Source organism: Strongylocentrotus purpuratus, unplaced genomic scaffold (genome assembly GCF_000002235.5).
Source record: "Strongylocentrotus purpuratus isolate Spur 01 unplaced genomic scaffold, Spur_5.0 spur5_scaffold_7, whole genome shotgun sequence".
In the NCBI taxonomy this organism is placed as follows: Eukaryota; Metazoa; Echinodermata; class Echinoidea; order Camarodonta; family Strongylocentrotidae; genus Strongylocentrotus; species Strongylocentrotus purpuratus.
Window position 1 is genome coordinate 38,931,240 of NW_022145613.1, and position 15,657 is coordinate 38,946,896.

General features: G+C 35.5%; 1 protein-coding gene across 1 annotated transcript in view; it reads right to left on the bottom strand.

Annotated features, from left to right (window-relative positions):
- LOC115918346 (A disintegrin and metalloproteinase with thrombospondin motifs 6-like) overlaps positions 1-15,657 on the bottom strand; it is a 45,137-nt gene that overhangs the window by 5,070 nt on the left and 24,410 nt on the right. The window contains exons 4-6 of the mRNA XM_030974548.1: positions 12,227-12,422; positions 3,704-3,882; positions 3,133-3,222 (exon numbers count right to left, since the gene is read on the bottom strand). Of these exons, the coding sequence (XP_030830408.1) occupies positions 3,133-3,222; positions 3,704-3,882; positions 12,227-12,422 (465 nt within the window). The remainder of the gene's footprint in view (positions 1-3,132; positions 3,223-3,703; positions 3,883-12,226; positions 12,423-15,657) is intronic.

Genomic DNA, 15,657 nt, shown 5'->3' on the forward strand with positions numbered 1-15,657 from the left:
CCCCTCCTCCAAGGTTCCGCAACTCTCTCTGATCATGCTGATTGGAGTGTATTGATCTCATAACTATGGTTGAATAATAATTGTTTAATTACATTATGCGTCTCTTGAGATGATAAATATAAACTTTACAATGAAAACATTTTATGAATAAAGTAATGTTGGCTCTTCCTTAAAAAAACATATCGAGCATCTGAATAGCATAAAGTGAACTTGTGGTGACTGATTGCTGTACTGTTTGGGACTGTGTACTTTCTACGATCCAAAGCGATGTAATCTGATAATTGTTCAATCAAATAACTATCAAAGAAAAAAGTGCATGAAGAAGAAAAAGTTTGAACATTATTTCATTTTGATTATTATCGGAACTTTGAACAAGCTCTTGAGTAAACCCTATTATGCAGGTTAAAATGATTGGTTTTTATCACGACTGCAATGTGCTGCAGGCTTACAATTCCGTGTCAATTTCTCTAGATGAAAGAACATGTCTAAACTTATAATTCTTTCTATGTCGATGATTGATAGCTGATAGGGCTGAATTAAGTATTGTGCTTCCAGTAAAAAGAACACCTTTTTGTGTGTGAACCATTTATATTATCCGTAAACACACATACAAAGGATGAAAACATTTGAGCAATAATTGTGAATGGTTTAAGCCCCAAGCAGATGAAAGGCATGTTTATTCTCGCGGGTTAGACTGCTGATGGAGACGATTCAATCCTCATTCTTTGTCGCGATCAGCCGTAGCATACCAAAATATTTTATGTTGCTCAACTAAGACTTGTATGCACTCGTATCATTTACAATTATTGATGAAATAACGAATAAAACACTCCTTTGTATGGTCCAGCAGTTTCTTTGAAGCACTGCACTTTCTCGAATACGTATTTAGCTAAAATGAACAAACAATTTCACTCCTATAAAAAGTCCGCTCGGCTCATAAAAAGCGTGATCTTTGGTTGAAACCGGCGACCCCGTTTTCACAAATCTTGCTTAATTAACATACACAATTCTTTGCTCTACCACGTCATTGTTAAAGGAAATGAAAATCTTTCTGAGTGAGAAAATGTTTGGTAATTTTATTGTAAAATTAGTATTATCAACATAAAATATATGTATTAAAAATATTCACAATATAGATAACGACAGGTAAAGAAAGCTACATTTGGAAATAGATCAACATTGATCGAACATAGTGACGAAAACAACATTGAAGCTTCGAGTCATATTTATAAGCCACATTATGCAAAAGAAAATTAAGTACGAAAAACAACAATTTGGAGCAGACATACACAGAGTTGAGGAATTGGGTCAAAACTTCCGACTTCAAAAATCATTGAAGGTCGAGCTCTGACTAGGGAATTTACTTTAAATATGACTTTGTCTATCATTACAACCATGCGAAAATAGAATTACAAAGAGGAATCCGACTGCATATCATTGAATGAATATTCTAACGTCTTACCTCATTATATTCTCTTTATACAAACGACTCTTGATAGGGTGGAGTGGTTGATCTTAAAACCTCTTCCCATTCGACTTTGCCCCTATAACACGCCCACCACAAGTATTTACTCACAGATTAGTACATGTACCACTGTTAATTGATTCGTCCCATTGTGGTGTTCACCACAGTTGATCTGAAACCATTTCTTGAACTGTCAATAACATAGTTCTACCACCTCGGCCTAATTCAACACAGTCTTGGGAGGAATACTCAATGAATTAAGATACAGGGAATCCGTCTAGACTCATTACAAAACAAGGCTCAAATTATTCAAAATTGAAATACGCCTCTTGAGACGACAGAGGGCGTGACGACCTATGGTTCACCTAATCTACTTTCACCTGGGAGGAAGCTCAGACGACAGAGAGAGAAAGAGTTGGAATAAATTGATTTCCATTCGGTGTCGGTTCGTCCAAAGTATTCCAAGTTAGCAACAAGTTATGCTCTGGAAATAAAACAAGACCTAACAAAATTTATCAAACAAAATACCTACATAAAGCTTTTTACCTCCATCATTATCATTCTTTCCTAAGAGTCAAGAAATCTTGCAAGATTTTTAAAACGGTATTTGAATTCAATACCTGTCATAATTATTTACACTATTATCGTGATATTAATTTCTACTACGCATGTGTAATTGACGCGGCATGTCATGAGGAGATATGGTACTTCCGAGCCATTTGAATGTTTCCATGAATGCAAAATCACTGTCCTTGCTTTACATTAAGGCCGATGATGATCCTGTGATATCCATTCCGAAACATATCATTGTCTAATCAACGACTAGCCATCAACATGCTAGGAAGTACACTGAGAAGACATAACATAACAACATAGTATTATGATTTAAAATCATCCCAAGGTCTATTCATCCCTACTGATCAACTGACCTCCACGAGATTCATATTTAAGCTATGACACCTCTAAATACTTTTCACTTCATCCGTCTGTATAATGACTTGGATAAATTTGATTAGATGATTCAGATATATAATGTATCAATGACACTTAGCTCATCAGGACACCTGTGGTTTGGATAGTATGTTAAGTGATACAGGTGCCTCATGTTCGTATGTTGAGACATTCATTTATCTGAAATGGACAAATATGATCCTTATATTCCTAAAGTGAAATAAGTGACGATGAGCATAATACCCGCACGCTTGGCACCATCGAGACAGAACTTTGGAATATAAATAGTAATCTATAGTTTGAATTATTAAAGTTCTAAAATTAAAGATTTAAAAAAAAAAGTTTCCCAATATGAAATACTTAAGGTACATTACAATGTTTATCAAAGCGTTTTTAGTTTGAGCTGGAATTCTGGTATCATTATTTTGTAAGCTGTACTATCGAAAATTAATTATACAGCATAGAGCAATCATTTCAGTAACATAATTATCACTAGTTGATTTTCGTAGTGCTAAGTTGTCCCAGCAGCGTTCCAAACACTGATTTTTTTTGTCTAATTGTAAGGTTTCCCGAACTACCATTACTGTCAAGCCTTCTCCCCTTCCATCTCCCTCATTCTATCACTCATTCATTTTCTGTTTAGAACAAGGGACAAGATCTTTGTCCAAGTCATTTACCTGGGTTCTACTCACTGGTGATATAAAGTATGAACTTACCATCGGTGTATCAGTATCGAGAATGATGAACTTGGTGATAGCCAATCGCATGCTTACTCCTAACGAAGGCTCTGCGAATCTCCTTGAGACCTGTAATTTAACAAAAGTTATGATTTATAATATTCTTAAAGGGGTCTATCATATTTGTCATTCCAACGGTAATCATGACAATAAGATAACTCTAGTCCTGGAGATACATACATTCATACTGTATATACATACACGAACAAGTCAGTCAAGCTTTATTCATATACAGGTCTAGCTTTGGTCTAACTCTACGATAAACACATTCAATGTAACAGCTTCGTGGCATGTTATCAATGTTGATTCACATGGTAGTTTATTTGTTTTAAAAAGAAACTAAACTGAATAACAATGTAATGGTTTCTCCGGAAGCTCATAATACTTCTGCCACATGGGCTTTTACTAATACACCCTATTTCATTTTCCAACTATTTGTGTTTAAATGTCATTACTTTGTTTCACATATTTAAGTTGATTTTATATGTACATTGTAAATGTTAATTTTTTTAATACTGAATTTGAAATAAAAATGTATCAATGTACTTACAATATTCATCAGCGTCATGGTATAATTGATGACGTCATCACCATGGAATTCAACCATACTCTTATCAATCATGACCATGAACTCCAGGTACTTCTGACCTATGTACACGTCTTCCATTGACGACATCATCGTCGAAGGCGCACGGGTATAGTTCCCGATCTCCGAGTTCGACGATTCCGCTAAAAGTAGGCAAACGTGTGTAGAGGAAATAAGCGAGGCGAGAACAGAGATAAAGGAGGCGGCGATAGGCGATAGTGTAGAGAGATAGAGAGAGAGAGAGAGAGAGAGAGAGAGAGAGAGAGAGAGAGGGAGATACAAATGGATTAAATTATTAAATACACTGAATAGAAAGTGTATAGTATAATATTTACTTTAGTTTTCAAGTCGCTATTTAGCGTTATCATGTTACTACCACTTCATCAGGTAAAAGTAGCAATGTAAAAATATCATGTTTGTGTGAATTGTATTTGGCCATATATTCACGAGTATCTTCTTTTATCTTCCCTATTTAATCATCTAGCTTTTTCACACATAGCATTTCACCCACGTCTATACTATCTACACTTATCGATATTCCAATATCTTCCAAAAATTACCCATTATGATAATTTTCCTCCGTAATATCTCTTAACACAGAAATAGGTAAATCACTTACAACTTGACATTTGATCTCTAAGACATGCTTGAAATAAAATAGGAGTATATTGATCTGTGATCAGATTGAATATGATTACCTGATAATCCTCTATTTCAAAACCTTGATTACATGTCAAATACAACATTGTCATATACCATCAATCATACAGATAACTATCTGACCCTTATACGTGTCATCCATAGAAATGATTTAATCAAAATGAAAGCAATTTAGGATTCTTTGTCAGGGATCGCAAGGTTAAGTATCTCAATCTATATTCCATTGATGTTCATCGTTACTACATTATTATCAACACTGTATAGGTTGTTGACTGTTCAGCGCTGACGCAACAACGAAGTATAAGTAAAATACATCGTATTAGATTTTATAAGTTTACTATATTAGATGAACGATACTGTATAGAACATTCCCTGATTCAGAATATTGTGTTGGTATATATATATATATATATATTTTTTTTTTTTTTTTTTTTTTTTTTTAATTGGATACGAATGCTATCACCATCTCAGTGTTTGTTCCAACTCAAATAATCTTTGATAGACGGCCAAGGTAGAAATACATCTTTACATATTTATATCTTCATCAAATCAGAAACTTCACAATATTTTTTTGACATCGAGGTCTGAGCAGTACGTGGTAAGCATCTGTAATCACTCGGAAACACGGATATATGGATATATTACCGGGTTGAAGCTAGCAGCTTAATATCCCGCAGCTTTCCGATATTGCTTCCGACAAGCTCAGTCAAGATCACATTTTTTTGGAACATTCAACATATTTTATGCTCCTAGTTGGCAACATGTTTAACATGAGAAGCTACCTCAAACTGTACGACAAAGTGAGATGATATGACATACATAAGAATACATATTATGAGCTTGAAAACGACTTGTTAGAGACAGAGATAGATATATATATATATATATATATATATATATATATATATATATAGATAGATAGATAGATTAGTGAGAGAGAGGGGGGGGGGGAGAGAGAGAGAGCGAGAAAGAGAGAGGGAGAGAGATAGAGAGAGAGAGAGAGAGAACAAGAGAGAGAGAGAGAGAGAGAGAGAGAGAGAAGGAGAGGGCAAATATTCTGCTGTAGAATCATGGTTTTTATTTTCTTTGTATTTTCTTTATTTAATCACGGTTAAAAAAAAAACTGCTATCAGCTATAAGCTGCTTTACAGCAAGGTCGTGAACAACAATAACATTGAATGACTCAACGAATATTCAATAGAATAGCATTCCATAATTAAATGGGAATGAAGCTATGAATTAAAAGCTTTCCCCTCAGACAAAAGAAGCTCCATGCAATAGCGATTGGGAAAAAATATGTTATTGATCATGAGGCTTGCAGTGACGAAGAAAGTATTATAAATCCATGGGCGATGCAAGGTCATATCAAATTACCACTGGATACAATTTGATTAATCAGCATTACATTTCTTTAAAATATAAGATAGGCCTACGTGTACTAAATTATAATTACACTTTCGCCTCTCCTGTATGAAGTGATTTTTATTGTCAATATTTTAATCGATTTCTAAAGGGCAGTATTTTTTTGCTCAAAATAAAGTAGATGTATGATTATTGTTCACTGATGCTTGGAAACTAAATATTTATCATAAAAATGGAATGCCACATATACATTTACGATTGCGAAAGACTACCTATGGTGAAGCATTCTAATTATTGTTTGGTAGATTTGTATTTTGTATTAAGTTTAATGATAGCTTTTAAATAAGGTATGAGGTTTAGACCATCTAGATTAGTCACAGATAGTTAAAAACAAAAACAAAAAATCTTCAAAGAAAAATATATATTTACATAATCAAATCCTAAATGATAGGTAGAGGACTCACGGATATAAATATCTACTTCGGTATACAGTCATATATTTTTTCTTCTTCTGAGGTATAATCTACAAAACCTTATAACAAAGGAAAGAGAAATTGTTTTAAATGCTAAGGATTTATGCTGAAATTCGTTAAAACATGTGAAGTCTAATTCGACGGTGATGATTAAGATTACATACTGTACAACAAGGCACAAACCCACATCATATGCAATCTGAATCCTCTGATAAAATAAGGTCAAACTCTGGTCAATCTAACCCAGCGAAATCTCTATTAAAAAGAAGAAGGAACAAAAAAAGAGAATAGAAAGAGGGTGGATTGATCAAGCTGACGAACATAATTTACGATGGCGGAATAGACATGATGGGTAATTCCTGATCAAATTAGCTGACTCTCGTTTACTACATTATTGTGACTATATGAGGGAACCAGCGGAAGAGTAGAAGAACGCGTCTCCCGGGGAAACATCGCGGTTTGTTGCGCTTCCTCAAAGCATCCTATAAAGTTCTATCGAAGTCAGTCCCAGTTAGGCTGAACTAAAAAGACCCTTGAACGTCTAAAACAAAAATGGGATCATTCAAGGAGGTATAGGTCTAAAGAGGTCAATCTATGGTCATACAATAACTTAATTGAATATCGTTTGTTAGCATGGTTATTGATGACTGAAAATTATTTTAAAAATTCGAGCTTGATATAAGTGACCTACATTTTAATTTCGACGGTATAGCTAGTCAGTTGTTCATATATATCTACATAGTGAATCAGTTTAAAGATGATTCTCAATACCAAATTAGATAAACAGCTATTCTCTTAAAAATAAACACATATACTGATATTCTAATATAATATTGTCTCGTAAAAACAGCTATTATTGAACTTATTCTCTGATCCACGAAAAGTTGCTCTGTTCATCGTTTACTTAAAAAATAAGGCAATTATTATAATAATGTAACAGAATGTCATTTATATACTCGACCGAAATTGTTAACAAAATGGTGGAATTAATTTTAGAATGTAAACGTGACCGTGATCTCGGACGAGTACATTACTATGAAGTCGGTTTGCCTCACTCATAGGGCGGAAGTATGCTTTAATTCCTCTGCTATCCCATAAGACATCACTCTGATAAGGTCAATGAATAATCACCTCCCTACGACTCTGTGGTCGATGACGGGTTTGACATGATTGAAGGCTCATGGTATTCTGGGAAGTATGAGGCTGTTCCTCATAGATCACGGTAACACACAAGATACCGATAGAAATATGTTACTCTGATGAAGTTTGAATGTCGAGTAATGACTTGTAATAACTAAAAGATATATATACGCCGGGGACTGAACATCTTGTCAAGATATCATTTTTCGTTTAAAAACTAAGTTTTGAATACATTAATAGCTTCAAAGTTTTAATGAATCGTTGGTCATTTCGAATAAAAATGACTAAAAAAAAATTAAAAAAATAAAAAAGTTTATTTGCATTTCTCATATGGAAAGTTTACAAGCGGCTATTTGAAGACATATTCCGTATTATTTCAATTACTTTACATGAAATATCTACCCGGTTCATACACGATTAAGAATCCGCATATTCATTGCTTTATATCATCGCTACCAATTTGTAGTTTCTCGTTGCATAGATTTCATGGTAATGTTCAAAACGTATTTATCGTGCTTAATATGTTTGAAGTATGGTAATAGTTCTAGATTGCTTTTCAATCAGCAGTGAAAACACCGTGAAATTATTTGTTTTAATCGACGTAATCTACATGCACTAATGTGATGAACTCACTGAAATATGGCATTCAGTAAAGATTTTCATTTTCATAGGAACACTCATTACAAGCAAATTATATGGCCTTCCATTTGCATTATGTTACTAAATTGGTGAACAATTGGTAAACCCTTGTAGCCGATATAATCTCCCAGTAAATCGACTTCCTGTACCCATATTGAGAAATGTGTGAACTTTCTCAACACGGTGTCAGGTTATGACGTTCACATTAAGCCGAGAGTCAGGAGTGAACGTCAAAATAGGCTTATTCAGAGATCTAGCATTAGAAACAAACTTCCTTGATTGAAGCATTTCGGGTCTTAAAGCTGCCGAATATTTGTCGCCTCTGGTATCACGGTCTTATACAAGCTAAGGGAAGGATCAGTCATTTGGAAATACGCATGTTTATCCATAATCTCACAGAGGGAATTCGGTTTAATTATGGAAATTGAATAATTTGTTTTCTACAAGTCCATATTTAATACATAATGATTCATCGGCTATTGGAATGAAGATAAGAACAAAGACATCTCTACATCTTGAATAAAGAGTTTTTATTCCCATCTCCCCTCCCCCTCTCTTTCGCAAAAAAAGGGGGTAATATCAGGTTGATATAAAAAATAAAAAATAACTGAAAACGGCTATTAGCTGACAAGAGCAATCCAACCCATGTGTGGTGAATAAATTAATCAACTAAAAATAAAATCCGTGGATCCGTCTGCTATGGTAAAAGTAAACGACTTTCGCACATTATACAAATCACTATGATCTACTAATGATAATTGTACGATACGAAAACTGCAATCTATCTATGTATCCAGGGGCGTACGCAGGATTTTTTCAAGGGGGGGGGGGGGGGGGTTTTAAAATATTTTGCTCCCGAAAATTTGAAAATCGCGCCGGCCGAAAAGTCGCTCAGTGGGGGGGGGGGGGGGGGGGGGGGGGGGGGGGGTAAGCGGACATTTTTTTTTTTTTTTTGTCTCGAAATTTCATTATTTGACATTTTTGTCGTTAGGAGGGGGGGGGGGAAGGTCACCTTATTTAGGTTAGCCGTGGGTATAATTTTTTTTTTTTTTTTTTTTTTTTTTAATAATAAAAAACAAAACAAAAACAAAAACAAAAACAAAGGGGGGGGGGGTTTTAGTTTTTTTAGGGGGTTTACATACATAAAAATACCAAAGGGGGGGGGGGGTTTGAACCCCCAACCCCCCCCCCCCCTGCGTACGCCCCTGTATGTATCAATCATTTCGACCCATGTTTGTGAAAAGGTATCAAAAGAAGCATTTCATCTACTTCGGAGAAATGTTTATAGTTCATGTGGAATCTAGATTACAAGGGTTGATCAAGTGCCTAAAGTTCCAAAGAACTTCAAAGAAATTCCCCTTTGCATCTGCCAACATGCGGCTAATAGTATGGATTGAAATTGATAAACATGCAGGGGTTCTCGACACACCCAAACAATATTGACAAACTAACACCATTGCCAAGTGTCTTTGTACATTTCTTTTCTCCATCATGCCAATTTCCTATACGTATATCACTTGATACGTTTCATTTTAAATGTTTGTCCGTATATACGTCAAATCTTGACCCCATTATATTCAATAGCCTACCTTCAACAAATCTTACTTTTGTAATTCTCTATAAGTTATTTACCCTATTTTCTTCTCCCTCCCCCATCACCCCTCCCCCTCTCCAAAAGAAATATTCCAATTGTTGTGGGAATAAAACACGTTAAATCTCTAGAGTTCTCATGCTTGGTGAGTAAGTGTAACTCCGACAGTCACGTGACTTGACTTTCAGCCAATCAGGATCATGTATCTAGGTCATAGGATTACGCTTGGTACTATACGAGGTCCATGCATGGTTTCAGGGTCCAAGGAGTAAGTTGGAGGAGCTGATTTCTGAACTGTTGGGCTAACGGGCCGAGCGGGGGGGGGGGGGGGGGGGACCTGGGGGCTTGTGGGATGCAGCCCGCCCCCTCGTGATGGTTGAAATTACACCTCATGATCAGGCAGTGAGGTCGTCTCTTTGTAGTTTTCATGTACTATCAGTTCTAGAATATTTTGATGACGAAGTTACACTGTCATTGTAATCAATGTCGAATTATTTGCTAGCTCACTTAGCGCACAAAATTCACAAACTGGGTAGTTAATATACAGACAAGAGAGGTCCGAAAGCTGTCTCCTCTTTGGTTTCATCCCACTTTCGTAACCATGGTAACAACGTGTCAGTCGTCGCGGATGTTGAACTGGATGTATAACGCGAGACGAGATGGACTCGTCGCCTTACATTGTTCTTGTATACAAACATCTACGATTGTGACAGATCTAATGTTGTTCTCGGATGGCCTAAATGGTATTGTCAGTAGATTTTAGATTTACGGATGTCCATTCATATCTTGAAGAATGAATTCAGTCTGGGATGACTGGAAATTATGAATCAGTCCAACTGTTACTCGAGGGCAGTCTCTCCCAGGTCAATGTTACCCTGGTAATCGATGTCCGTCTGATGGTGTCTTGATTGACAGATTGACATGACAAACATTGATCCCTCAGACATCAACTTGACAGAGTGACTAACACCGTGGACGGATGCACCCTGGAACTCAGTCCAACGAGAACAATGCCAGAAGGAGATGATTAAGCCGCCATTTTATCTGATCTATCGTTGTGTTTTCAGAGCTGATGGACAGTAGATCACAAACACACCCAGCATCAACAAGGATATCAGATCTCTAGACGTGATAGACACCTTAGACGTGATGACATCGTTCATAACATTCTACCAATCAGGAACTAGTGGCCTCATCCAATACAAAAGGGAGATGTTACCCTTTTTAAAAACATTTTATGAGATCTCCTCCATGACCAATCTGACACTTTTATGTCGAGTGAAGTTACCAGAAATAGGGGGAGGGGGAGATTGCAAAGTTTGGGCGCAGTACAACAAAAACAAACGCTATATAAAACAAACAAGTAAGCAAACAAACAAAAAATTAAAGAAACTTGCCCCAAATAAGTTCTTACCTCCCTAATAGCTAATAATAGTGTTGATTTTTGAAAGAGTCAAGCTCAGACAGAGCTTAGCGCCGGGGTTTAACGGATGATAATAATGATCAGGTTAAGAAGGATCCATAATGTTTTACCAACATAGCAACGATATAGGCGTCATAAGAACGGGTAGTTTAAAATGAAAAATAAGGAATTGGGAGAACCATTGATAATCTACATATTTTGTTATCTTTTGGGATATAGTACATGTAGATGACGTCATGCAGAATGTAGATCATTGTTTTCATTTTTTTTAAAACATGATAGTAGAGCCTTCTCATGTTCCACATTGTTTGAATTTTTCATTTTACCTGCATAACATATAGATGATTGATGAGAACACGTCGTGACCTTTGACCTCGCACGAGTCAAACGACAATGTCATAACCAATATCCTATTGTAGTAATCGATACGCTTTTCATTTTTGTCATTTTTTTGTTCAAGACCTGTTTTCAATTACGAATTGTGTCTTTCCAAATTCCTGGCAATTCCTGGCATATCTGATGAATATTGAACCCTTCTCTCATTTCTTCTGATGACAGCTTATTCCACATTGTAAACGAGCAAATGATATGAAATAGCTATAATAATAAAGTATGTATAATAATTGTAAAGAAAGACTTCCGAAGCAAATTATTGAAATTCTAATATGATCCATGTTTTGTTAGCTATATAATGGATGGGATGACGATAAAATAATTGAAGCTCTATTGGTCGTGTGAGCTGTCATGTGTATACTCTAGAATTTGATACAGAATCAGGCAAAAAGTGAGATTCTATTTGCGGAAAATGTCTATAAATAGAGGGAGTGGGAGGGAAGTATTCCGTCGGTTAATTGAATGAGGTTTTCCTTTTGCTGCTTGAAAGGTCTCCCTTAAGACACCACATAATACACGGTCTTTTTATAAGTCAGTTAGAAAACTATGCATTGTAATAGCATTATCCGTTCATGTCAATTCTCTCATTGCCGCTTCATGGTCGAACAAAATATGATGACAGTTTACAAATTATGAGCATTAATGAGACCTTGTAGACGTCGTCAAGGTATGGTTATTTTCATATTAATCTGGATCTTTTTGTGTACTAAAGGGTTTGTAACGGTGCATGTGGATTCATGTTTCTAAATCAATACGAATTGTAGATAGCAGATCAGTCAAATATAAAACAAGTGAAATGTACTTACGATCTTCCGAGGCACAGAATTCAGTTGGTTGCTCCTGTTCTTGTGGAGTTGTCTTTCGTAATTTGGCGAATATCCGTTTGTAGATGATATGCGGATTGGCATGTCGGTTATCCGAATCTCTTCTGATCCGGTTTGCATGGTGATGTTCAAGAGGTTTGATATAAAATTCCGAATCTCCATGGCTTATGACACCCCTCTGGTTGGAGAGAGAGAGACAGAGAGAGAGATGAAAGGTATTGTTATATAAATTATAAGCAACTGTTTCAAGTATTTGCATCTATGACTATAGCTGTAATAGACGTTTAATTTTTTGAGATAATTACCCTTTAGTGATTTAGAATGTTAACATTATAATTTTAAATTCTTTGCAATGTAATTTGATCACGGTTATACCATTATTCAGTTACTTTTTCTATAAAATTATACGTTCGTTCAATTGCGGCAGCAGTGGCAGCGGTGTTGTAAATAGAAATAGGACTGATATCATTTGTTATTCCAAAACTATAAGAGAGAGAAAATGTACTTGTCGTTCGAATTCCTACGACATGGGCCTATTGGCGATTTGGTAACTGAAATATGGCTATATAGTCTAATAAATTTAGCTCAGTCGTATTGAAGAATAAGTCTGAAGGCTGGATAACATGTGTCGTAAAGAACCTCTGCTGATGCAGAGTATGATTGTATTTGAAATATTGAGCAGACCCAAAGAAAATAACCTGGTATAAAGCGGAAATAAAGGCCCTATTAAGATAATGGAATCGTAATTTAAGAGGAATCGTGAAAGGAACTCAAAACACTGCAAGGAATTCATGTCATTAATGTTAATAGAGACAACCGTTACGACATCACACTGTCTACTGTCCTGTATCAATTAGCATTAATTACTGACAAGCTGGGATAGCATCCGAATAACACAAAACATTCTATCAAAGAGGATATGATTAAAGCTGCTTTTTGAAGGATGAATCCAAGTGGACATTATCCTTGGGATGATTTTTCTAAAATCTAAAATCTTGAAAACAAATTTATTTGCCTCCGACCTGACCTGAGGCAGTTTGGCTAAATTTGGGTTCAAAGTCAAATGACCAGTTCATTGCAAATGAACCGTGATATTGGAATCTTCCGAGTTGGAGGTTGCAGGAAATACCTCATTCGGATATTTTGTATTCAGCTCTCCAATGCGAAGAATAGAGAACACTATCTTGACTATCTTACAACAATGGAGTATGAAAAGAAGGCTATAAAGCTATACAAAGTTTCCGATTGTGACTAAATCATGTTAACACAAAATATAAGCATTACAAGCAAACTTGAAATACGATGAAAGAATTGACAGCTTGAAAGATACAGGAATTAAATCTAAAGTGAAGAAGAAAAAAAAGAACGAATAAAGAAAAAAGAGCGAATAAACCAACTTTGAAGTCAGTGAATATTGTCAGATAATCTGGGGTGTGTTTTGTTACGAAAAAAAGAAAGCAAGATAAAAAAAAAATATCTTCTCCTCCTCCTCATAACTCGACTCTGATAACTTGCTCTCATAAAGACATGTACAATCGTAAAGCTTTTTTTATTTCCTGAGAGTGGATAAAAAGTAATTTATTTTGATATGCATGAACTTTCGGACTTGAGAACATTACCAGGGTAATTTCCGTATCTCCCACTTCTTGAAGACACTGAAAGTGGACCAGTCTAAGGAAATCGTTTATCGTTTTCGACATTTTAGTTTCCATAAACACATTTTTATTCCCTCTACACAGGCGTTTCTTCTAGTCCTTGAGATTTTTTTGGTGGATGAGACTGATGGAGGTTAAGGGAAATCAGATTGAATTTGATATGCAGAATTCATGCAGAATTCGCGGTCAAACTCTTTAGATAAAATCTTCCTCCATACAGGTTTCGTACACTTAAAAAATAAATAAATAGCACATTGTCAGAATAAACACCCCTCTTCATAATAGTTTGAATTGAATGTCATTCCATGTTTAAATATAGCACTTCTTGTATAATTTTTAGAAGCAGTTTGGCATTTATTCTGGCTTTAAACACCATAAAGATATGGTTAAGTTTTAAAGGATTAAAGGAGCAAGAGTTCACGGTTTCGTGATATAAGAGACTTTTTACGAGACAGGTGTTTTCTTGTGAACCAATTCTGAACTCTCACTTTCCTTTCATAGTGACAGTAGGTGAATAATAGAAACTTTCCTTTTCAGCGGCTTTTCTTCAGAATAAAAAATACACATAAAAACTTTAAAAGGTGTGAAATAAAGCCTTTAAAAGAGAACAGATTCTGGTAAAAGAGTGTAGTCCACACGCTGATATATGAAGAAGTGGAAGTTTTCTCTATCATGTCTATGGCTTTCGTAATTCATTTAAAAAAAGGTGGAGCTGCGTATTGTCATATTTTACAATTTGAAAACATTACCATGTGATTGATTATTAATGAACAAAGCTCTTCGACTTGTCCGAAGAGTTAAATCATACACAAGGGAAAGATACTGTTCAATATATATGTATAAAACCATGATGTGTGCATACATGGAGAATTGCTTTTTCTTTTTCTCGTTCAGTGTGTGGGCGTACACTTTCAACAGCAGGGGCCCGTTTCACAAAGCCTTTTTTCAATGACAAATGACAAATATCAGTGACAAATCTGCTGATAACCAATCAGAAGCGAGGATTTCAGTAGCTTATAACAGAATCTGTCATTTGTCACTGATGACAAGTTTTGTGAAACGGGGCCCAGGACTTGTATAATGGTCAACCTTGAACTTATAGACATTATGAATGAATGCGTACATCTCAAAAGTGGTATTCTTTCATTTGATTACATAATTACCAAGGAGACGAGAGAATGAAACAGCGAAATACAATTACGTCTTTCAATACAATAAGCATTGTCGTGATACAGACATAATGAAGTGCTGGTACAGAAACTTGTATTTATTTGATTCTTTAATTAGTTTTGTAACCTGAATTTCCCGAGGATGTCTCAATTATATCTCGATTATTAAAAAGCACCATGAATAAAACACAGAAACAGGTCGCTCAGAAGAAATGGGGCGGGTAGCATATTTCCTACATGAACTTTCATTAAAAAACAGGGTCGAACGTCTCTTACGGACATTCATTTTGACAAAAATAATTATGAAAAGGAATTTTTAATTATATTTTAAGGAAAGTAGGCTGCCACGAAGTATTACCGATATGACAAGTATGGGGTCGATAGGATGTTATCTGGATGTTTAACGGATTGGTCTTTAAACCAAACCACATGTCCAGGCAAATGTGGTTCATAGTTAAGATCGAGTTTGAAAAACTGATTTTGGGAGCGGTTTTCTGACAGTTGCTGAAATTTAGAATCACTGATTTAAATTCTAAATGTTAGTCTCGGAAATATATGACAGCTGTCTGCGGTTTAAGGAGACCAATCC